Raw genomic sequence first — 23368 nt, 5'->3', positions numbered from 1 at the left:
GTGCTGAGTACAGAGAGACAATTACTGCCCTAGTCCTTCTGGCCACACTATTTCTGATACAAGCCAGGATGCTGTTGGTCACCTTAGTAGGTGCATGCACATGATGTGCTGTTTTCTGTTGGTCACTACTGGTCACCAGACATAAAAGCAACCCCAAATACCCCGAATTCCACAGATGTGTTTCCAAACAAATCACAGGTCCAAAGTCCTGGGGCGGGGGGTGGGGGCGGTGATGGTCTGCATTCACTAGTAGATTTTAAGTTAATTTTTATATCAGCTGCTTCCGGGTGGCTTCATGGTTTATAATTTCCTATTTTCCCAGCTGCAGAGCAGCTTGGGAGTGGGGAGAAGTCAGCCCCAATTTGGAAAAGTGTCTTTGCCCCATATTTAATATGGATCCTAGAGCCTTCTAGCCACCTCTCTGTCCCACCCGTTGTCCCGGCGTGGGGATGCCTTGGGATGCTCTGCCGTGGGATGCTCAGCGCACCCGATGCGGCACCAGCAGCCCCTGCTGCGAGCGCCGCAGAACTGCAGGCGGCTTTTCCCCAGCTCCGGGGCGGGGAGCGGGGTGGGCAAAGAGCCACCCCAGCCCCACCTGCCCGAACCCTCCCGGGCTGCCCCCGCGGCCGGGGATCTCGCCGCCGGCATCCCGGTTCCGCAGGCTGCGGAGCCGGACGCGCTCCGGCCTGTCAGATAAATAAATGATGGTTATCGATAAACCACCGGCAGCTGCATGCTCGCAGGGCGCTCCCGCTTGCCTGCGGCCAGGCGGTGCGGCGCTTTCTGGCTCTACGGGAGCTCCCTGCGGCTTCGGCGTGGCACAGGGTGGATTCAGACAATAAAACCTGCTTTTTGGGGTGCTCGAGAAAGTTGTGCGGAGGGGTGCGCTGTGGCATGCCTTTCTAACCAGCCCCTGCACCCTGCTCCTACCCACCTCTGGCTTGTTCAGCACCCCTCTGCACCAGCAAGGTCCCCTCTGCTGGGGCTGCAGGACGGTTCACACACTCACACCGCAGCTGCGTCTCTCTGTTTCCAGCCTCCGAATTTGCCCCACATCAGTAGGAAAGACACAGTCAATACATTTTACCCAGGCCAGAACTAAACAGGCAGCCCCAGCCTCTAAGCGCTCAGGCAGCTCTGAAAGAAAAAAGAAAAAAATGAAGGAAACTGGTTTCTGTTACTTAAAGGTGACAAAAAGAAAAGTGAGATCGCCCTCTGGGGTGTTTTCATTTTAGGAATGAAGAGGGGCTATGGGAATATTGTTAGGACACAACAGTGAAGGATTTCACTGTCATAAAGAGTAACAGAGGGGGCAGCGCTAACATGTGTTGTTCAAAATTGGGTTTGGGATTCCTGTCACCTGCCTATTTAACGAAGTCTTTCTCCAGAGGGTCTCAGCATCCCAGACCTCTCCTGTGGAGGCAACAATATGCTGAAATGCCTTCACAAATATCCCAACAAAAGCAGGCACACTGGATTTACTGTTCTTAATATTTCTAAGATAAAAATTAAACAGACTGTATTAATTTAAACAAACCTCATTCCAGACTACATCATCTATACAAAAGCATACAGAAGGGCACAAGCCCCAGAAAAACAAAGCAATAAAAGAAAAACCTTTTCAGGTCCTCTTTGACAATTGCTAGCTCGTCTTTCCTTTTTGTCTCTGACTGGAGTCTCGCCCATGGCCATGCAACTGAACTTGCGAAGACACCTCTAAGGATGGCACCTTCGGTCTTCATTTTCTCACTCAGACACTACCAAAAAACACCCCTCTGAAAGCCGCCCCCACTGTGCCCCACTCTGAGGTCCTTGCTTTGCCAGGGAGCAGTACCCCAGTTGAGTGGGAGACTGCAATTGCCCCTAGAGGTCCAGCTGTCTCCAGTCTCCAGGTGGGTGGGATGCTGGTGGAAGGTTTGGCATCAGCACCGTTGGGGGAAGGAGTCCTCTGTCTGTCCGTCTGCTGCTGCGTGCAAGAAGCCACGTGTGTTTCTGAGATGTGGTGCTGCTCCCCACTGGTGCAAATCACCCAGTGCTCGCAGGGGAACCTGTCTGAGGTGATGAAGTTTGGGCTCCCACAGGCTGCTCAGCCCCAGTCTTTGGGCTGCTGGCACCAGGACTGACAGACGTGGTATCTGCAGGGCACGGGCAGCTGCCCAGAGCAGCCAAGGCAAAACCCATTGTCTCCCTCCCTGAGTGCTACCAACCATTTCTCAGCCAAACACAGTCACCGCTGACCAGGCTGGGGCTGAAACAGCAAACCAAAGGAGAGCAAGATTTATTCCAGACCCCCAGGTGCCAGAGCAAGATGCATCCCTCAAAGGGACACAGGGCTCTAGCATCACTGAAAACACACAGTGTTTCAGGGATGGTAAAGATCACTTCCCGTAGTTGCCTTTGGGGCAGGGGTGCTCCCAGTCACACAAAGGTGGGCTTCAGATCTTCCTTGAAATTCACCACAGGCTGGGGCCCACCACAGTGCTCTGTCCAGTGGTCCAAGCAGCCCCTGGGCTCTGTGTCTGTGTCCATGTCCGTGCTGCTGCTGCTCAGGGAGCCGCGCGGGCTCTGGAAGCACACCTCGCAGCAGGGCCGGTGGCAGCCGTGAAACATCTCCTCAGAGCTGCTGCTGCTGGAGTCCGAGTCTGGGTAATAGTACAGCGAACGCAGGGAGGGCTCGGTGGGTCCCCTCAAGGGGCCCTGCCGCCGCTGCTGTTCCCGCGGGGTGCATGGTGAAGCACCCTGGGACTCTGGCCATCCTGGCCACCCCTCTGGCTGCAGGCAGACCTCCCCAGGGGTGGCTGGAGGGGACGACGCTGGCTGAAGGAGCCCTCTGCCAGCCATCTCCTCTCCCCTTCCCAGGGAGATGTGTGCTGACTCCCCACGGCCACAGCCACCCTCCTCCTTCACCCTGCGGCTGGCACAAGGGGACATGTGTCCGGGGAAGTGGGTGGAGGTGACGGGCAGTGGGATCTTCCGCCGCCGCCTCGCCAGATGGGGGCTGAGGGGTGTGTGAATGCCTGGGTAGCCCTCCTGGACCCGCCATGGTCCTCTCTGCTCGCCTGCGGGACCACAGCTGCCACATGGGGGTCCCCCAGGTAAGGCTGGGCTGTAGGTTTTGCCATCCAGGCTCAGGTCTTGCAAGATTTCCCGCAGCTTCTCACTGCTCACATAGCTGACTTTGGGGGACGACTCCCAGGCCACGCCAGCTGAGATGTCCTGGCCCTGCAGCTGCTCCAGAGGCTGCCCCTGCCCCGCAGGTGTCCCACGCTCTCCAGTGTCTTTCAGGCCACGTTCAACATTGTCCCCCACATCAAAAAGCAGCACCCGAGAGCAAACAGGATCGTGGCTCACATGTTTCTGGTGGTCCTGAGCATCACTGCAAAGAGGTGATGTACACAGCAATTGGGGTGGCTGCCACCCCTCCTGTTCTGGATCTGGGGAGCAGTGGTCCCCTGGCGCATCCTTGTGCCTTCCCAAGCTCTGGCTGCAGGAACCCGCTGGTGGCACTTGAGGGTTGCAGCCACTCTCTGCAGACATCAGCCTCATCAGCTTCTCCTTGGCGCTGCTCACTTGCTCCTGCAGGCTTTCGATGACGGCGTTTTTCTGCATCAAACAAACAAGCCTGTCAAGCTTGGGGTGAGTGAAGGGTATGAAAATACCACCAGTGTGGAAGCAGGCGCTGCCAGAAAAAAGTATTGTCCCTCTCTGCATAGAGAGGTGCTCTGAAGCAGTGCAGCAGCAGGCCTGCAAGAGCCACACCAGCAGCATGTGTGACCTTGTCTTCCCCTGGAGCCCCCTCAAACCCTCACAAAGGTGGGTACAGGAAGATGGGCAGAAGCACAGGCAGCTCTGTGAGCTGGGGTGCTCCTGCCCCTGCAGTGTAGGTGGAGGAGCAGGTGTCTGGGGGCTTTCCTGAGATGGAGCATCTCCCCTCTAAATTAACCATGTTTGACTGGGCTGTGGGAACCAGGCTCTCCTCTTCACCCTCCCTGTTTTTTTGAAACACTCTGGATCTTGCCTACATTTTGGCACTTTGGGGTGTGATGTGACAAAGTGGCTCTTCCTCTCCAAAGGGAAGAGGTCAGAGGGGGAGCACCAGTGTGGACTGGCGTGTACGGAAGGGCAGCTCCCCCTGCAAAGCCTTCAGCCCACAAAGGGAAGGGGAGAAGCCGACATGGCTGAGGGGGCCTGGCAGAGCCCCGTACCTCAGTGAGCAGCCGCTTCATGGAGTTTTTCTCCCCTATCAGCTGGTAGAGCTGCTCCTCGCTGTACATGGAGCGGCAGCTCCTGCTCGGGCTGGTGAAATATTTTGCCATATGGCTCACGGTTTGGCTTTCTTCTTCAAAGGCTTTCCACTGCTTGAGCTGGGGAGTGGAAGAGGGCGTTATCGTCGCGGTACGCACAGCCCCTGCTGACGTGGCAGGAGGCAGGCACAGCTCCAGCACGAAGGAGACAAAGGGACCAAAGGGATGGAGAGGGGAGACAAAGGCAGGGTGTGACGGAGGAGCAGAGACGGGTGGTGAGAGACGGCTGGGCGAGGGGCTGTGGCGTCGCTTGGAGACTCCCAACCATCTGAGCCCTGCCCTGTCCCTGGCTCCAGCTTCTAATGCAGAGAGGGTGGGCGCCTGCCTGCGCTGCAACCCCTAAGCATGCTGTAAAAGCCCCTTCCCCCTTCTCCCCACTGCCTGACTCTGTGACAGACAAAGACAGTGTCACGCACGCTTCTTTATTCCCAAATCACCAGTGACAAGCTGAAAAACAGCAACGCTTAGTATCTGTTTTCTCATCTTGTGTCTGTGTGGAAGCCTCGCGCAGCCCAGCTCCAGCTACTCATCGATCTCGGATGAGCAATAGAAGAGCAAGCCCACTAGGAAAAACAAGTTGATGAATTAAAAGATCCAAGTTAAATAAAACGTTCAAGGCCCCCAGGCTACAGCAGAAAAAATGGTGCAGGCAGAGTGCAAGTACAGCTCATCATCTCCTCCACCCTCACCCCGAGAGACCTCACGCTTGGCAGAGCATCATCAGGAGGCTTGGCACTTGTCAGAGGAGGTTTGGATCCCACTCCCATGGGCTGGTCACCTAGTGGGCTGGGACTCTGCATCGACTGAAGTAGAAAGGGACCTCTAGAGATCATCTAGTCCTACCATTCTGCTCAAGCAAGGACCAGGCTGCCCAGGACCATGTGCAGCTGGCTCCTGTATATCTTCAAGCACAGAGACTCCACAACCTCTCTGGGCAACTTGCTCCAGTGCTTTACAATTTTCACAGAAAAACAAAACAAAACCAACAACGTCTTTTTCTGATATTTAAACAGAATTTCCTGTGTTTCAGTTTGTGCCCATTGTCCCCTGTCCTGTTAGTGGACACTACTAAGAAGACCCTGGCCCCCTCCTCCCTACTCCACCCCCACAGGAATTTATGCACATTGGTGAGATCCCCTGAGCCCTCTCTTACACAGATCTCCTCTTTCTTCAGCTTCATTTCTTCCTCCCTTTCTCACCTCATTTCCTTGAGCCCAAACATCCCTCCAAACATAACACTGAGTAAACAACTGTTTCCTCTCCCTGTAACAATGGGAGCATTTTTCCCACTAATGTCATGGCCAGGCACACCAGGCTGCTCCTGGAGGACACAGGAAGCTGAACAGCCTTGCCTTGCCACAAAAGGCTTCCTCAAAACACCTCCATGTCCTCCCCCTCACTTGCAGTAAAGCCCAGCTTCCTCCTCCAAGCACACAGAGAAGGACAGCCTCCCCTGGGAACCACCTCCGAGCCAGGCCAGGCCATCTGGATTGCCGGACCCCACCTCTGTCCCTGCTGTGGGCAGAAACCCTTGGTGGGGTATGGGGAGAGGACAACTGCATGAAGGACTGACCCTGCCACCCACGTGGAAGAGGAGGAGGAGGGCAGCAGCCACCTGGCTTCCACATGTGCCCTCTATGTGGCTGCCACCCACAGCACATTCTTGCAGGAGGGTTTCTGAGCAGCAGCTCTGCAATGCGCCTGCACTCCCGGGAGGCTCAGGGGACTTGCTTGGGGAAGGAGAGCCATGGGGGCTTGAAGGATGAACTAAGTGGGTGAGTCCAAACATTTGAGGAAAGGAGGAAAATAAGCGCTTTAGCCCACACAGCTGCTGCTGTAGTTAAACTCTGAAAATGTGCCTGTTTTCAGCCAGGTGACGGGACAGAGGTGGCAGTGTACCTGTGGGACAAAGATGAAGCAGTTGATTGTAGTTGTACACACGAAGATGCCTCCAGAGGTAAAGCCAAACACCAAGTTGTGCCAAGTGCAGAAGAAACGGTGAACTAAGCAGACAGTGCCGGCAGCCAGGAAAACGAGATTGACCCCGACGATGAGCGTCAAGGACTGGTTGACTGGTGGGGAGCTGACATTGTCGGTCAGACCGGCCAAGTAGGTCCCATACAGCAGAAGGATACTCTGGAAGCAGAAAAAAGGTTTCCAGAGTGTGGAAAATTACAACCTGACAGTGTTGTCATCTCCCACCTTGTACCGAGCCTGGTGAGCTCAGATACACTCAGCGCAATCCTAATTAATGCTCTTTGATCTATGATGCAGACTTCCAGTGCGGGGTGGTGACGCCACAGCAAAGGCCTGTCATGCTGTGGCAGGTCAGATGTGGGGCTGGGGAGAGAGGGCAGGAGCCAAGGGGCTCTGGGGGTCCTGACCGAGGGGTGTGGGGAGCCAAAGGTCAGGTCAGCAGGAGATGCCATGGAGCAGGGCACAGCTGGGAGAGACAAGATGTGAAAACCTCCCCTTGGGCATCTTGGAGCAGGAGCAGCAAAGATGGACATACAAGAGTTGGAAGTCCCTGTGGGGGAGTGGCAGTGTGGGGGCAGCAGCGACATACCTCTGAAGGAGCAGGAAGGAGATTCAGAAAGACACTCAGAAGGAAAAAGCGAGGCAAAAGAATTGGAGGTTTAGACTAGAGGGAAGAGGATGTCCTTGGAGCCTCTTTAAATAGAAATCCAGGAAACTAACAGGTGCAATTCTTCTCCCTTCCCTTTGCCATTTCCTGCCTGACTCTAGCAAGGGTGGAAGGAGCTATAGAAGTGCTCTGTACACAGAGGTCTTCCTCCTCCTGGAGAGGGTCAGTTGTTTCAGAGCAGACATCCTCACCACGCTGCCCCTTAAGCGTCCCACATGTGCATCTTTCCAGTATGCTCAGGATTAAACTAACCAGCAAGCTGAACCCCTCCTTTCCCAGGTGTCACCAGCAAGAAACACTGAGTATTTTTTGTCTGTCTCTGTAGCACAGGGCATGGTCTGCTTCCAGGATCATTTGGAAATACCATATAACAAAATCCTGCTCCTGCAAGCACCCAGAATACAGGGAACAGGACTTTTACATTATTCCTGTGATTCCCAACTGTCTGCCTTCTACTAAGAGACGTTAAATAGTTATTTGGGCAATGCAGATGATCTGTAGACCTCCATGCTGTGGCTGCTTGATGACCAGGATGGCTACTGCCAGGGTTGGGGTCTGGATGGACACTCTTGCAGGCAAGAGAGGGTCACGTCCATGGTCTTTGGTGAGACTCCCAACTTCAGAGCACCACAAATTCTCAAGGAAGTGGTTGTAATAGTGAAACCTGTCTCACTGGGAACTAGGCTGACACCCGACCCTGCTTTGTAGGATCAGTGCTGAATCGGAACCATGTTCGCCACAGGGAACCTCCAAATATACCACCCAAAGGCAAGCCAGCTCCTAAGATGCGAGCAAGAAAAAAACAGCACCAAAGTCCCATTTAAAATTCATGTAGTCTGTCTGGGACATAGAGAACAGTACTACCGTCTGGTAAACCAGGACATTCAATAAGCACAGGCCTAATTTTTTGGTTTGTTTGTTTTAATCTTGAGCAGAGGACTTTGCTCCTAATTCCAGGCATGTCCTTGGCAAGTCATTTCTGTACATTGCTCTACGCCAGTAAAACCATAATACACTGAGCGGCTTCACAAAAGGGCTGAGCACATTAATGCTGTTGAAGGTAAGTGCTACGTACACGCAAACATAGAGCCTGCTCTCACATTAGTGTAAATCCAGACTAGCTCCAGAGAAACCACTAAAGAAATAACTCCATGACCCCCAGAAGGTACATAGGACCAGGGTCAGGTTCAGTGAAGAGTACCTGTGACTGGGAATGGGGATGTTTCACTCGAAAAAGCAGTTTGTAGGAGCTGTAGGCAAAAGCACTACCTGTCTATGCTCTTAACACAAACTCTGCATAAAATAAGAGGTGGAGACAGCACTGACGGCCCAGGGAATGCCTGCAAACCTTGGCATCAAAGTCATTTTAAGGACAGGTTCAACTAATGTCTTTAAAATGAAGTGTAGAGGGAAGAAGGACTTGGCTGTGTCATGAGGTCTCTTCCTGCCCTTTTTCCTATGATTTTGGGTAGATGGTCAACGAGTATTATACTACAGTGAGTCAGAAAGGAACTGCCTGTACTGCACGCAGGGAAGGAGCCGTTCCCAAAGAAAGGCTGTGATCTCACAGGCTTCAACATCAGCTTTCTGAAATGCATCCAGCCTCTGCCAACCCAGAGACACATGAGACCACAGATAATTACAGCAATAATTATACCTATGTAGTTACATCAGTATAACTAACTCTGCTGGAATAAGAATGGCCATGTGCAAAGCTACACCAGTGAAAGTGCCCCTCAGTGGTATAATTAAGCTGATAGACGTCCTGTAAAGGTAGGCACCAAGCACTTGTCGTCAGCACCTCCCTCATTTGGAGTCAGAGAACTTGAGATGAGCTGCAAAGTGCATCACAGCGGCACAGTCATCTGAGGCTTTATGAAAAAAGCATAGGGGGTTCCAGGGGGAGAAATAGAGAGACAGTATGTGCACGGTGTACGTCAAAGAGATGGTGAGGCAGGAAGAAAGTGGCTAAAAGGGCTTTTACCAGGGAAGAAAGTGGCTAAAAGGGCTTTTACCAGGGAATGAAAGAAAACGTCAAGATAGGAAGGACCAGGGATGGGAGGGCTTTCAAGACCAACAGCAGTGGCTGGAATCTGTGATAGGCATATAGCTTGTGAGGGCAGTGAAACTATAATACAAATGCTGCTATACAGTTTAGGCTGTGAGACTGGGAGGAGGCGAGAATCCATAAAGAGGTTACGTACCTTAAACCCTAAGATGAGAACGAGCCAAAGATCGGAATAAAGAGACGCGCAGGACTGCACCCGGCTAACGGAGCAGGTCATGCCTTTGTCTGTGGCCTAGGAGGCAAGGGGAAGGTAGAAGTGAAGGCTCCTGCCCCAGCCTGGGAGCAGACACAGACACATGGGCAGACAGAGTACACATCTGAGTGAGTCTCCTCTGTGAATTCCTAAGAAGAAAGAGCTGTTGCTGCCAGGGGCAGAGGGTTAAAGTGAAGAAGATCTGGGCACTCTGCTGCTAACACGGCTGGTTAAACCTTTCTCCAAAGCATCTGCAGATGCTATGGAGCTCTCCCATGTCACCAAGGTGACCTGTATAGACCTGCAAGTTTTCCAGTGCACCCTCATCTCTGTAATAGACCATACATAAACCCAACTTGGAATGCCTAGAAGGATTTCCAGCTTTCATTTTTTTTTTTTTTCCCCCCCAAATGGCACCTCCAAATGCCTGACCATCATCTACCAACTTTGTCCACAGAGATCAGACAGGACATGGTGCAGCCCTCCCTTGTCCCTCTTCATCCTTTTACCCGCAGTGAGATGCTGAGGCTTCGGAAGCACTGGACTGGATCAGAGAATACCCAGGTCAAGAGCAACACGGCATCTGCCAGCACCAATGCTGCCACCATTGCCAGCAACTGGAGGTCTTTGATAATCTGCAAACATGCAAGAAGTAAGTGTTACTGTGGGGGCAAACAGACACCAATAACCTCCATCCCCTTGGATCTCCTTCTGGTTGTTTCTTCCAAAGGACATGTCCATCCTAATACTTCACCCAGAGTGGAGTCCAGCAGCACACCTATATCTGAGTCAGCCACAGCTCCCAAATTCTTCGACACCTAATATGGCTTGGGACCAGGTATAAACCCTTCCTGATGGTGTGGCTAGCTGGTAAATGCTATCACAGAAAACAGCTCTTCCGAAACAAGAGTACCATCCCTTATCTCTTATGCCCATTTCACGAGCAGAGACAAAAAGGGTGGGGAAAAAAAAAGCTGTTAGGATTATTATTTTGCAAGTTTAACACAGATCCCGGTGCCTCAGGAATGGGAGTCCTTGCTGGTTCCTGGCTCCCCTGCAAACCCTCTTGTCTCACCTTTCATCCAAGACCATTTTTTTCGGTCTTGGAAAGTGGCCACTGAAAGCTCTTAGTGCCCTGTTACATGCACAAATTTATATAGGTGGCTCCCATTTCCCTCCCAGCTGCTGTATCTGCTCCCTCCAGTGCCGCAGGGGAGTACGCAGTGCTACTTTCCTCCCTTCAACAGGAGATCAGATGCATCTAAGGATGAGCCTACATCAGACGCCCTTGAGGATACCTGGTTTATTTTCATCCCGCAAAAATAATCATCCCAAACCTGGACACAAACACCAGCATGTAGCATAATGAAGGCACATGGCCAGCATAAATGAGAACAAGACCTTGCTTGGTGATGGGGCCAGGACTCCACTGGGGAACAAGCAGCCTGGCAGGGCACCTGCTTGCCTGTAAAATGGAAAAGCTCCTGCCTTGTTGTGCAGGAATAACTGAGGAGCCTGCGCCCAGCCAGGTGTGCAACCAGACCTGTGGTTGTGGCACCCATCCCTGTCATGTGCTGGTTCTACCTGCTATCCTGCATTGCTGGTGCTTGCCCCCCTTGAGGAGTTTGTCCCCCACCCCCGGGGTGCCGTGTACTCACCACCCGCTTGTCTGGCACTCTCTGGGTGAACACCTTGTAGAGCCGCCAGCTTTTGCCCAGGACAGGGCCAAACACCAGGGAGGTCCCAACACACAGCAGGCAGAGCCGCACCTGATGGGGGGCAGAGGGAGGGGGCTGAAGGGGCAGCTGTGAGGCTTGCAGAGACACCCCGCACCCTCCCACCCAGGGATGCGATAAAGATGGGTGGGGATGCGTCTATGGTCATTTGGCTTCTGAAGGGTTATATTGGACACTAGAAAGCTGACCGCAGGGTGAAATAAATTAAAAGGTGCATATGCCTCTGCAGGCATGCCCGCTGCCTGCGTTTTTCTGCCCATTCCAAGGGGCTCTCGTTGGAGGAGCAGGCAGGGAGAGCCAGGCAGCTAAAGGAGAGGAGATTCAGGCTAGACATGACAAAAATATTTTACAAAGAGGGTGGTAAAACACTGGCACAGGTTGCCCAGAGAGGTGGTAGATGACCCATCCCTGGAGACATTCCAGGCCAGGCTGGATGGGGCTCTGAGCAACCTGATCTAGTTGAAGATGTCCCTGCTCATTGCAGGGGGATTGGACTAGATGACCTTTAACGGTCCCTTCCAACCCAAACTCTTCTATGATTCTATTGCATTTCTACAAGCCCAGCAGCCTGCCTGCCTGTGGGGCAGCTGCCACAGGTGCTGCCCTCTCCCCTGGGCACCTGCTTTACATCAACCCTGGTGCTGCTGTGGTTTGCATGAACGGCAAAGGCCATTCAGACAGAAAGCATGTGGTTGCGTTTTGTGTATGTGGAAGCCACAGCCTGGCCAAATGCACCCAGCAGCGAGGTGGCGACAGGCTGCAGCTAAGAGAGAGCATGTTCAAACATGCATGAACATGCACGCGTGTGCATATGTGAAGGCACCCGTCCCAGCAAACCACCCGCTCACCTGAATAAGCTTTTCCACTGAGCCTCCGGATGGCAGGCTCTGCTCCTGAATCCCAAAGAGGTAAGCACTAGTGTAAGTCAAGCCACTGCCCAGCAGGGTCACAATGTTCAGATTGGGGCTGGACATCTTCACAATCCTCCAGGAAACAAAGCAGGGAAGGTGGTGACAGTTACTGAGCGTCATGACCTGGCAGCACAGGGGCAAGGTCCCCTTACAGTAATGGCTATAAGGAATGCTGAAACACTGTCCCCCCCCAGCCCCTGCTGTTCACAGCTCTCCAAAAACTCACCCATTGCTCCATGGTGCACACCCCATCCGCTCCCCTGTGTTGCTGGGCTGCTTCACTAAGTATTTGTTTTGCCCTACCCCAGCTTTCCTGTGGGACAGCAAGATCCCTTCTCCCTAAAACAGAAGGGTACCAGGCTTGCTCCATGGCACCTCTAGCCCCTGTATGGATGTGCGGCACAGAAAAGCATCCCTGAGGCAGCTTCAGCCAGCGTCTTTATGGACAAAACTGTGGGAAGCCATGGGCTTTTGGCAGCAAAGCAGCCAGGGTCACCACAGCTAGGTCTCTCTGCTACCAGTGCCCATACCAGGCATGCAAAGCTGTGCAGCAGGGCCACCATGTCCCACGGCCACATGTCCCCACAGCGCTACCAAGCCTCATGGTCTCGCAGGGGACACACAGCACAGTATCCAGCTCAGCCCCCCACATTCAAGGCCAACATCTTCCTCCACTGTGCTCTGCTGTAAAGGGGCAGAAGTGGAAAACCTCACCAGCACAGCCTGGGGTGACTGTCCCCAGCAGCAAGCTTTGGGTACAGCAGCTACTAATGCCTCCAGGAACAGGCTCTTCCCACTGCTTCTTCCTTTAAGGAGATACCTTCCCTCTCAGGACAGTCTCAACGTCAGGAAGCTGCCAGCAATGTTCAGGTTACAGCTTCTCCTCTGTAATTTCACCCCATCACTCACAATCCCACCACCCCCTGCATAGCTCCGTCCCTTCGATCTCCTGCTAAGTCATTGCATCTGTCTACTCTTGAGCTCCTTCCTGTCTTGCTGCCTCGCAGACACAGAGCCTGGGATTCAACCTGGCTCTCTCCCTCCCTGTCTTCTTTGCCTTGCCTCAGCCCCTGGGGAAAGATATTCATCAGCTCAACCTCCCAGCTGCATGCTGAAAAACGTCTCCTTTGCCCTCCCAGGTTCAGTAGGCAGACTCATATTTATTTGCTGCAGTGCAAATAAATAACACACATTCATCACAGCTTCACTCTGAGGATATATTCAGGGACCTAAATAATTTGGTAAACAACTAAGGTGGCCAGTGAACTCAACACCACTCTGCTTCAGTAAATCAAGTACTTGGGACCAGGATGCAGGTCATGCAGCTACTGCACCACCGTAGGCGCAGGGCTCAAGATAAACCCTCCCGAGCAGGAGTCTCCTGACAGTATGGTGGTTATAAGGAGCCTTAATTTAACACAACCAGAGCCCTGGAACAGCAGCAGCCTGGGCTGCACTCAGATGCACCTCTCCACAAAACAACAGCCCATGGAGCACAAAGGCTTTCCCTGGTGAAGCTTGGGAGAGGGATGTGTCTCTATGGGGGAAGCAGTTGAGAGACCCATGAAGCTGAGGAGAAGGTGGTAAGGAAGCAGGTGAGACATCTGGAATTGCTGAGGAATGCTAAGCACTGGCTGAGACAGTTTGAGCTACTATGCTACTAGCTACTAGTTTGAGGAACTAGATGACTAGATGATCTTTTGAGGTCCCTTCCAATCCCTGACATTCTGTGATTTTGCGAATCACTGAGCCTTTTACTCAATATATGCTGCATTCAAGGGAGCAGGAATTTTACATCCCTTGTGCAGGCTGAACAGCACCAAGGAAAGCCTGTTCTCACCATCAGCTTCTCTCACCAGTATAGATCATATCCCCCACCCATATGGACAACCACCAATATCAAAAAAGGTTAAGGCATATCTTTCAAACTCCAACTGGTCTAACGGGAGGAAGGACATGTGCACACTGTGGAGAGCTTGATGGTTGTGCTCATGGAGCTATGCTGCTCGCAGTGCTGCTCTCAAGACTGCGGAGTAGATAAGGAGATCAGCTCTCTTTCTGCTTACTCCTGTTGATGGTTTTATTGAATAGCACCCTCTGAATGAGACCATGCACTGCTGCCTGTGCCACACTGAAGGACATCCATGCTCTGTCTTGTTCACAGCTCCCTGATTCAAGGAGGAAGGGAGCAGTCCCAACAGGATTGTCTCCACCAGTGATCAACACCAGGTGTGTAGAAAAAGCTGCAATATCCCTGGCATTGCCCTTTCTTTCCTATGCTGCTCCTTCAAGCTTGTACCTTCCAGATCCTTAGCTGTCCATCAGCTCAGAGCCTGGCCCTGAAGGAGCCTGACCCTGCTGCCCCAGCTTGGGGGAGCTTTCATGGCAGAAGAAGGAAGCCCTTACCTGTTTTTCCTGAATCGAATTGTGAAGACAAGAAAGAAAAGTGCTAGCAGGACTCCTCCGGTCAGGAATGTCCACACAACTCCCAGGAGAGCAGCAGAGAAGGACGGGGAGCTCTTCCCAGTGCGGTCAGATGATGTCTAGGGGAGGAAAAAGGCATGAGGAGGAAGAGGATGTTGCTGGCATGGTCACTCCCCTGGGTGCTCCTGCTCAGGCAGAAAGGACTCTAAACCACATCTCCCAAACCCCTCCTCATGAGCAGACATCCTGGCACTAGATCAAGACCCGGTGGCAGGGCTAAGGAGATGTGTGTAGACAGGACATACGTGCTGCCACTTGATGAGCGCACAGGAAGAGAGGGCAGCACAGGAGCCCTCTTCTCACGGCCAACTAGCCAAATACATAATAGAGCCATACAAGTGACTCATAAACCTCAGGCAGGCCTGGTCATGGGAGAGAGGAAAATGGGTGACAGTTCCCCACTGTCCTTCTCTGGAAATAAACCTCTGGAGAAAGACCTCATGGTACCCCAGTTTGGTGGCACGCTTCTTTGGAAAGCTGGGTAGGGCATCCATGGCTGACCCCTACATGCAGCAGATAACCAACCAGACAGCTGACGTGACTGGGAACCAGCAGCAGAGCTGCCAGTCGGTGCAGAAAACACACAAAAGGGAGTGGGACAGCGTTTTTCAGATGCGTTACGCTGTGACACACGGAGCTGGGCCGCACCCGTCTCCCAGCTGGCTGGAAACTAACTTGGTCCAAGGCAGACATCAGCTGAGAAATGGCTTTTGAGGGACACTCCCAAAGCAGGTACAATGGAGGCACCTCTCTCCTTGCACACAAGCGACCTTGTGGTTTTAAGTCTCCATCTAAAAATATTCTCTGCTTGCTCCCTATTAACATAAGATGGATAAAATGGTCTTACATGAAACAAGAACCTTTTTCTGCTGCAGATCTAGAATACTCCAGCATTTTTAACAGGATGTGGATGTGTGGGTTCATTCACACATGCTATGTGTGCATGTTACTGATTTTTTTTTTTCCTTAAAAAAACCCCAACAAAACCCCTTTACTTTTACTTAACTGCTGGTGCATGCCTTTTAAGGGGAAGGAGGAGGATGGAGACTGAGCTGGGATCACACACCTCCTCACTCCTCTGGTGCTAAGTCCTTTCCCAGGTATTCCAGTTCACCTGCATGCTATTACTCTGGCAGAAAACTATTTTGCCAACTGCTGCCACCCTGCCGAACTCCCAATTCTTCCTTCAAGGTCTGAGCTGTTTCTGCTTCCAGCCTTGCTAGAAATAACTGCAGTGAGAAGTAAGGCAGTCATTTCGAGCCAATGCCTCTTCTCCCTCTTCACTAGCCAGGCTCCATCTCCTCCGGGTGAGCAAGAACAAGGCACAGCTTAGAGAATTAAAGCCAACACATAAGTCTTAAAACAAAAATGTGTCACCACCACACAAGCACAGCTGATCCCTGTGCTCCTGACAGCTCACATACTGGGACAGTGCTGGGACTGCTGGGTAAGGCAAACCCCTGGCTGGGAGAGGCAGCCAGCGAAGCGCCGATGTTGCTGCTGCGTTGTGCTGGGATACAGCTGCACGCAGGGCTCAGCCTCGCTTTGCAGCAGCATGAAGGGATCCCTGGGGAGACATTCATCTCCCTCCTGCAAGCTGCTCCCTGTCTCCTCTTCCCTCTCCCCATTCCCCAAGGCGTCTTTTGGCTCTCTGGCAAATGAAGACCACACCAGACGGTGGAAACGGTCAGCCAGGTCGGTCCCCCTGCCCTTACAGCAGGACTTGCTCTGCAAAAACCCCATCATTCAGCATGAATCAGGGCCATCTTGCCACCTGCCTGGAGCTCAGAGCAGCTGCTGGGGCTGGTCGGGGCTGGCATGAGGCTGTAACACCACTCTGTTTCTGCATCCTGCCTGGTCGAGCCTGAAGGTAACACCTGGCTTTTGCCAGTAAGGTGAGCAGAGCAGAGTCAGCATCCCAGAGCTCCCACACTTCACTCCCAGCTGCATCCCCCAGCAGTATCTTTACACCTCTGTCTGCTGCCAAAAACATTGATGCACCCTCTTCCCAGCAACCACCAAGGAATCCTAAACACCCCTGCAGTCTCCACCTTTCCTTTCCCAACAAACACCTCTCCACCCCAACTGCTGTTTCCCTGGATGTTGATGCTACTTGAAGTTGATTGAGCGCTTCATTTGCTGCTGAGCGGAGTAAATCCTGGCCCTAGCAGGGGGAATATTAATTGTAAGGCAGCTGCCAGGGCCAGAGGAGCCAAGCAGCTTATGGTCTTCTAATTAAAGGCCCGTGGTCGTGCAGGATGCAGTGGAGAGCCAAGCAGGCCAAGCCTTGCTGGTCCGTCCAGCAGCCTCAAATGGAGCCAACTGCAACTAAGTGCATCCCAGTGTCATTTCTACTGGCTTAGTGATGGGGGGGAGGTACCATTTATTATAGAGGATTACATTTAATTAAATCCTGCTCTATTCATATTTGAAAAGCACTTTGAAGTTCCAGGGGATGGGAAAGGCCAAGGGCAGAGGAGGCCATCCCAGGCCACTCCTAAGCAGCTGTCACACTGGCCGACATACAGGAGAGCTGCTTGACACAACTTGACTGTCGTGGCTGCCTCCTCACCTTCTGCCTAACTGCTGGGTGTCATCTAGGCAGGGCTTGTTTTGGAGGCCATCCCAGCAGGTGACCGTGCGCAGCCGCTGGCTGCACAGGGATTGCTTGGGAGCTGTGCCTCTGTGCCCCCTCTCCATCCCTCCACCCAAGTCCATTTCTTTGGAGCAGACATCGTATCCCAGAGCGCTCCCCTGCCTCTGTACGTACCACTGTGACAGTGCAGAGCTCCTGCAGTGCCTGCCGCTGCTGCTCCTGGCTGCTAAAACTGGAGCTGCCATCACAGAGCTCAGAGCAGTTGAATCCCGGCTCCATAGCACATCCTCAGCCGTCATCCAGCCGTACCTTTGGCCCTGCCAGAAGAATGAGCGTCAGCTTTCTCAAGCAAGAAGAAGCCTTTGCCACATGCTGGACCTCCCCCCGTCAGCAGGGCATAGGGAAGGGTCTGGCAGCCCAAGGCTGAGCTTACCCAAAGCGATGCCACGCACATCCAGAGCTGGGATGGGGAGAGCCCACCTCCCAGTGTCCCTCAGGTTGTCCTCTGTGGTGAGGCGAGTCAGCATAGGGGGTGGGTCCCTGCAGAGTGTGGTGGCATCCTGAACCCTGCTACACCACCCTGTAAATCAAGACACGCTGGCATCATGGCAGCCCTCAGTCCCTATATCCCAGCTGCAGAGCCAAAATGGGGTGCCATGCCAGTCAGAGCTGGAGCATGGAACCCCAGCACCCTCAAGCTCACCACAGCTTCCCTCTGCCAGCATGCTTTCCTGCACTGGTGCAATTTCAGGGAGTCTCTTTGCAGGTCCCCTCCCACCAGCCACTGCTCGTTTCCTGGCATGGTACCTTCTTCCAGCAAAGAACCAGCAAGTGAAGACAACAACAAACAGCAGCAAGTGTTGCCATCACCTAATGGAACCTAAATCCTGGCCTGGGTGAGCAGGGGAGGAACACACTTGAATGACAAATGTCCCAAAGGGTTTTTGCTGGCTCAGCCCCAGCAGCAGCCTGGCGAGCTCTTTATTAAAAAGATTTAAAAGCCTGGCATCTCTGTGCTCCCCAGCCCTCCCAGTGCTTTGGCTGCCAGGTATTGTCCACGCCTGTGCCCGCTCCCCTCGCACCACCTTTGCCTCTGTTCCCTCTTGCGTTTCTCTTTTTGGTGGGGATTTTAATAGGCCTCATTACCATTTTAGACATGAGGTCATACTTATCCTCAAGCATCCTTACTCAGTTACTATTGTCACCGGTTTTAATTAGCTTCCAGTGCACGACCATGAGCAAGTCTCCCGTCGTTAGCAGCTGGGGAGGAAACGCAATAGCTCACTCCCTATTTGCTCCTAACAACAGGTGGGAGGAAAAAAATTATCCACATCATGCTCCTTGAGGCTGCTCCCCAGCCAAGCATCCCCTGCACTGGCTGGTGCTCCATCCTTCCCTGCTGCTGCGGCCAGCATTTTGATCCCCTCTCCTCACAAGTCCTTTATTTGGAAAAACTCCTGTCATTACATGAGCAAAGAAAGAGTAAATTACAACAAAGCATGGTCTCCAGGACCTGGTCTGAAACTTGTTATTCTTCATGTGGGATAATGAGGATTCAAATACCAGAAAATCTACGGGCATCATTCTCAGCTTGTGTAAACTGATTTTCAACTTTAGAGAAGTCATAAATCCCAGCCTGAAAACATCCGGGTCAGTGGGCCACTCATGGAAAATTAGCAGAGCCACCTCTGAAGCAACAACCGCAATTCCCCCACTGGCAGAAGCCCTGAGGTACCGTGGGTCAGAACACTGTCCTGCCTGCACCAAGGCTGCTCCCAGTGCAAGATCAGCTCACCACATCCTACAAACACTGTATCACACATTAGCCAGATTTATGATTTTGTATGCATGACAGAGTTTTTTTCCAATAGCGTTGGTGCAAGCCAGTTCCATCAAGCCTCTCCCTGTCACTAGCTTATAGCAATCTGTCGTGGCACTTCTCTCACAGCAGGACCACTTTCTAGAGGCTTCCGTGCCCTTCATTGCTCAGGCTGAGCTATCAGACAAGGGTACAGCTGCAGGAGATCTCCAGCTGCTGCAGTGAATGCCAGGTATCACAACAACAGTAGAAATGCAGTGGGCAGGAACAGACAGGCTTCAGGTGAACAATTCAGGGATAATGCTGGTAAATGAGACAGCACATGGAGAGGCTGTGTGCAGTGCCCAGGGTTGGGGGTAGAAGATGGGCACTGAACCTTTCACACTGAGAAAGGCTGCAGGTGAGTGCTGCCCAGCTTCCCAAAGGGCTCAAATCCTCCCCATGCCCCCAGGTGTATTTAAGGACGTATAATCACCTATAGCCCCTATAACTCCCTGTAAACTCCTGCCATGTCAAAGGGGGAGCCCACCTGCCAGGTGGACCACAACCAAGGCTGCCATAAGGCCAACAGGTGTGCCCCTCCCATGGCTCACAAATGGAGATGTTTCCACAAGGACCATCAGTTCAGCCCCCATTTCCCCATGAAGCCACCCTTCAGCAAAGGGCAGGAGCCCCTTGGGGTCTCCCCAGATCCCACCCCACTATTCTGCAAACAGCTCCTGTACAACGTTGATAACAAGCCAAGGACAATTAGTGCTCATTAGTATGCAACAAAGCAGGCACTACTGTGGTTGTTGAAAGGCAACAGGCATTGTAAGAGCCAGTAGGAACACTGCTCCATGGCCTGGAGAGCATCCAAGGGGACCAGTCACTGCCCTTCAGCATGAGGTTGGGCAATGATTGGGGGAACAGACAGCAACACGGGTAGGAAAACACATCCTTAAAATGTGAGGTTCTCTTGAGGGCAGAGATCTGCGGGGTTTTTTTGAGGTTTGCCTTTTTTTTTTTTTTTAAGGCCAAGATGCACAACAACTCTAGTGTATTGCTTCCAGAGCACCATCTCAGAATAGTTTCAGTTGGAAGGGACTTTCAAAGATCATGTAGCCCAACCCCCCACCTTGTGTCCCTTGCAGGGACACCTTCCACTAGACCAGGTTGCTCGAAGTCCCATGCAACCTGACCTTGAATGCTCCCAGGGATGGGGCATCCACAGCTTCTCTGGGCAGTCTGTTCCTGTGCCTCACCACCCTCATGGTAAACATTTCCTCTCTTATGTCCAAACCAAACCTACCCTCTTTCACTTTAATACTGTTGCTTCTTGTCCTGTCACTACAGACTTTGGGAATAAGCCTTTCTTCGTCTTTCTAATAGGCCCCTTTTAAGCACTGAAGGCCGCAATAAGGTCTCCCTGGAGCCTTCTCTTCTTCAGGCTGAACAACCCCAACTCTCTCAGCCTGTCCTCACAGCAGAGCTGTTCCAGCCCTCTGATGATTTTTGTGGCCTCCTCTGGCCCCTCTCCAACAGGTCCATGTCTTTCCTGTATTGAGGCTCCAGAGCTGGACACAGGACCCTAGGTGAGGTCTCACCAGAGCAGAGTAGAGGGGCAGAATCACCTCCCTTGGCCTGCTGACCACGCTCCTTTTGATGCCACCCAGCACATGGCTGGCCTTCTAAGTTGCAAGCATATGTTGCCAGCTCACGTCCAATTTCTCATCCATCAGTATCCCCAAGACCTTCTACACAGGACTGCTCTCAGTCCCTTCATCACCCAAGAGGAGTTATTTCTCATTGCCTGTGCTTGTTACTCCAGAAACATTAGGCTCCCATTGGGTAATTTCAGAAGAAAATTCAGCTCCTAGAAAGAGGAAGGGAAAGGCTTGGGGCATTAACACCTCCTTGTGTTAGCCTGAACATCACAGAGGGAAAAGGGAAGCCAGAAAGTGATGCTGACTGTAAGTGGTATTTACAGTCATTTGATTTTCAAACAGACATGAGGGAACACCGTGAGAGCAGTTTCTGACAGCCCGCACACTCTGTAGAAGTGATCACAGCATCAGGCTCAGCCCATCAGCTCTGCTTGCCTTGTCCTCCCCTTGCCACCCTTGGTGTCTGTGGTATTACATCTGCCAGCTGGTTGGGCCATCATGGCTGGTATTTGGCCATGGCTGAGCAACAATGTGAAGTTAATAGGAAACAAGTGGCTGAACTACATGAAAAAATATTAGCACCATTATCTCTAACGTAAAAAAGAAGCACCAACTGTTAAAAACAATATTCAGATAAAAGCAATTTGCGGTCATCTCAATGGCTGATCTTCAGGGCTGGAAAACCTGTTTCTTTAGATCCTTCAAGACCAAAGATTACTTATCTTCCAATACTGAACAACTGTAGACTAACACATAAATATCCCTCAAAAAAGATGCAGTTGATGACATCTAAACGCACATCTTGACTGTCAAAGTTACTTCTTCCCTTCAAAGCCTGTCTTTCGAAAAAGGAGAGGAAAAAAAGACTTAAAGAAGCTGAAAAATTGATGCAGCATGTACGGGCCCAGAGCAGGCAGAATGAATGTTTCACCCCAACCGGTTCCTTTTGATCTAGTGTTGAAAGAGAGACTTCTTCCCAAAGAACAAGGCGATGTCACGGCTCAGTGAGTCAAAAGGTGGAAAACTGAAGACATCAAATTGCAGACAACAGAACAATTGCATTCAGAAATGTGCCAGTTTTCATGAGCCCTGTAATCCTGTCTGGTTGTGTCGGCCCCAACAGAGAAATAACACATATACACCTCTGCAAGGCTAGTGCAGAGCACATCTGGGGAAGCACATCTGTTGGGGAGAACACCCTGGGAGGATCGCTGTGTGGCCAGCTGCAATGTGCAGCTTTGCTGCATGCCAGAGAGACAGAGAAGAACAATTGGGGGGAAGGAGTGATGTGCAGAGAGTGGAGCCACTCCTGCTGCCTTGGGAGGGGATCTTGGCTCACCCATGCCTGTGCTGCTACTAGCACTGCTGATCGGAGATGGAGGTCTGCTCTGGTGGGGACTAGCCCCAGCTAGACAGGACACTGGGTCACACACTCAGAACAGCAAGTCGCCTGGATAACTGTTCCAGTGAGACGAATGACATGAGATCATTCTTTCTGAGTTTTGCAATTCAGAAAATGCTGGCACTTCTGAGAGAGGTTCCTGATTTTCCTTTCTGCTCTTCTTGTCCAACAAGATCCCTCCTTGTTTGATCTGAGAAACCTGCAATATTGCCAACCCCAAGCGATCAAAACAAAACAAAAAAAAAATCACAAGCTAGACTTACTGCAACATCCCCCCCAACGGAGCTAGTTAAAAGTCACAAGTTAAAATATACAGCATATCTGAAGCTTATTTTTAATTTATATTTAAAACTTGAGCATCTAAGTTTTCACACTTTCCCCTGCAAACACAAGAAGAAAAAGAAAGACAACCAAGAAACTCTGCTCATCACATAATCCTAAAACCTGGGTTACAATGCCTCAGTCCCTGCGAACACAGAGGAGTTGCAAAGCCATCACTCTGCTTCTCAGGAACCATGCCGCCTTCTTGCTCCATCCTGCTCTTTCCCCTGGGATTTCCAGAGGCACCTCCAGGCTTCTCGGAGACCTTCACTCCTGGCAGGCAGACAGACAGCTAGGTCACCGCACAGCTGCACAACGGGTCATGTCACAGTGCCCAAATTGGGTCATCTTCCCACCCAGGCAGTGTCCCTGGCTATGCTCCTGCCCTGTCACCCATGCCCAGGGTATAGGTGATAACCACCAGGAGCTGCAGGGCCTTGCACTATGCAAAGGCAGGAGATGCAGGACAAGCTGCTTCTGTCTCCCAACACACAGGGGGCTTACAGGGTGACTCTGAAATGTGAAATTCCACTTTTAGTGCAGCTAGTTGCAATTTTGAAGCCACCTATCCATTTCTGATAATCTCCCATGATTACGAAGGCAGCAACTTCTGAACAGCAACCTTACTGATCACGCCAGCACTGCATGTCTGTTCACTGTAGGTCCTTCATCTTGGGAGGATGGCACCAGGCTGGCATGTTCAGCTCTGTGTCTAGTCTTCTTAACATTTTAAATGCAGGTTATATACCCACCCAGCAGTTTTTCAGTTCTGTGGTTTATGTTTTGAATGTAAAAAAACCTCCATGCAAAAAAGCAATGACTTTTTTCAACCACCACATGGTTCTGCAAGTACCTGGACTCACCAATCTCCCACCACAGAGCTGATAAGTCTTTTAACTCTCTGTTGCTGTACAATGACAGTCATATGAGAAATAGACACAGACTAGATTGGAGATGCTCAAGGGAAGGAAAATTGTGAGGAAATGCCAAGAGCCTTGGGGAGCTTGCCACAGATGAGACCGACATGACCAGACCTGACGAGGAGGTGAGCTGAATGCCTGGAGCCATTGCTGAGCAACCCTGTGCCATGCAAAGACCCTCCCGGGTGCCCATCTGTAGCAGAAGCCGAGCAGCACATGGATTAATTTAGTGTAAACCTCCAGGTTTCTTGCTCCCTGACGCGGCTGGGAGCCCAGGGGTTGGGACCCTACCGTCCATCACGCTGAGTTCACTCACACTTGCGC

General features: G+C 51.9%; 1 protein-coding gene across 7 annotated transcripts in view; it reads right to left on the bottom strand.

Annotated features, from left to right (window-relative positions):
• Positions 1 to 1473: 1473 nt before the first annotated feature.
• Positions 1474 to 23368, bottom strand: part of GPR156 (G protein-coupled receptor 156) — a 44085-nt gene continuing 22190 nt past the window's right edge. For 6 of the 7 annotated variants that reach the window (XM_082043711.1, XM_082043712.1, XM_082043713.1 and 3 more), the window contains 10 exons: positions 17370 to 17516; positions 17111 to 17253; positions 14263 to 14399; positions 11794 to 11929; positions 10868 to 10978; positions 9719 to 9844; positions 9153 to 9248; positions 6204 to 6440; positions 4206 to 4364; positions 1474 to 3603 (listed from right to left, as the gene is read on the bottom strand). In XM_082043711.1, the coding sequence (XP_081899837.1) occupies positions 2419 to 3603; positions 4206 to 4364; positions 6204 to 6440; positions 9153 to 9248; positions 9719 to 9844; positions 10868 to 10978; positions 11794 to 11929; positions 14263 to 14399; positions 17111 to 17215 (2292 nt within the window). In that variant the 5' untranslated portion in view covers positions 17216 to 17253; positions 17370 to 17516 and the 3' untranslated portion in view covers positions 1474 to 2418. The remainder of the gene's footprint in view (positions 3604 to 4205; positions 4365 to 6203; positions 6441 to 9152; positions 9249 to 9718; positions 9845 to 10867; positions 10979 to 11793; positions 11930 to 14262; positions 14400 to 17110; positions 17254 to 17369; positions 17517 to 23368) is intronic. The other variant, XM_082043716.1, reaches the window with a different exon arrangement.

Source organism: Streptopelia decaocto (genome assembly GCF_964273445.1).
Source record: "Streptopelia decaocto genome assembly, chromosome: 1".
NCBI classification, from domain to species: domain Eukaryota; kingdom Metazoa; phylum Chordata; class Aves; order Columbiformes; family Columbidae; genus Streptopelia; species Streptopelia decaocto.
This window is presented reverse-complemented; position numbering and strand designations above follow the sequence as displayed.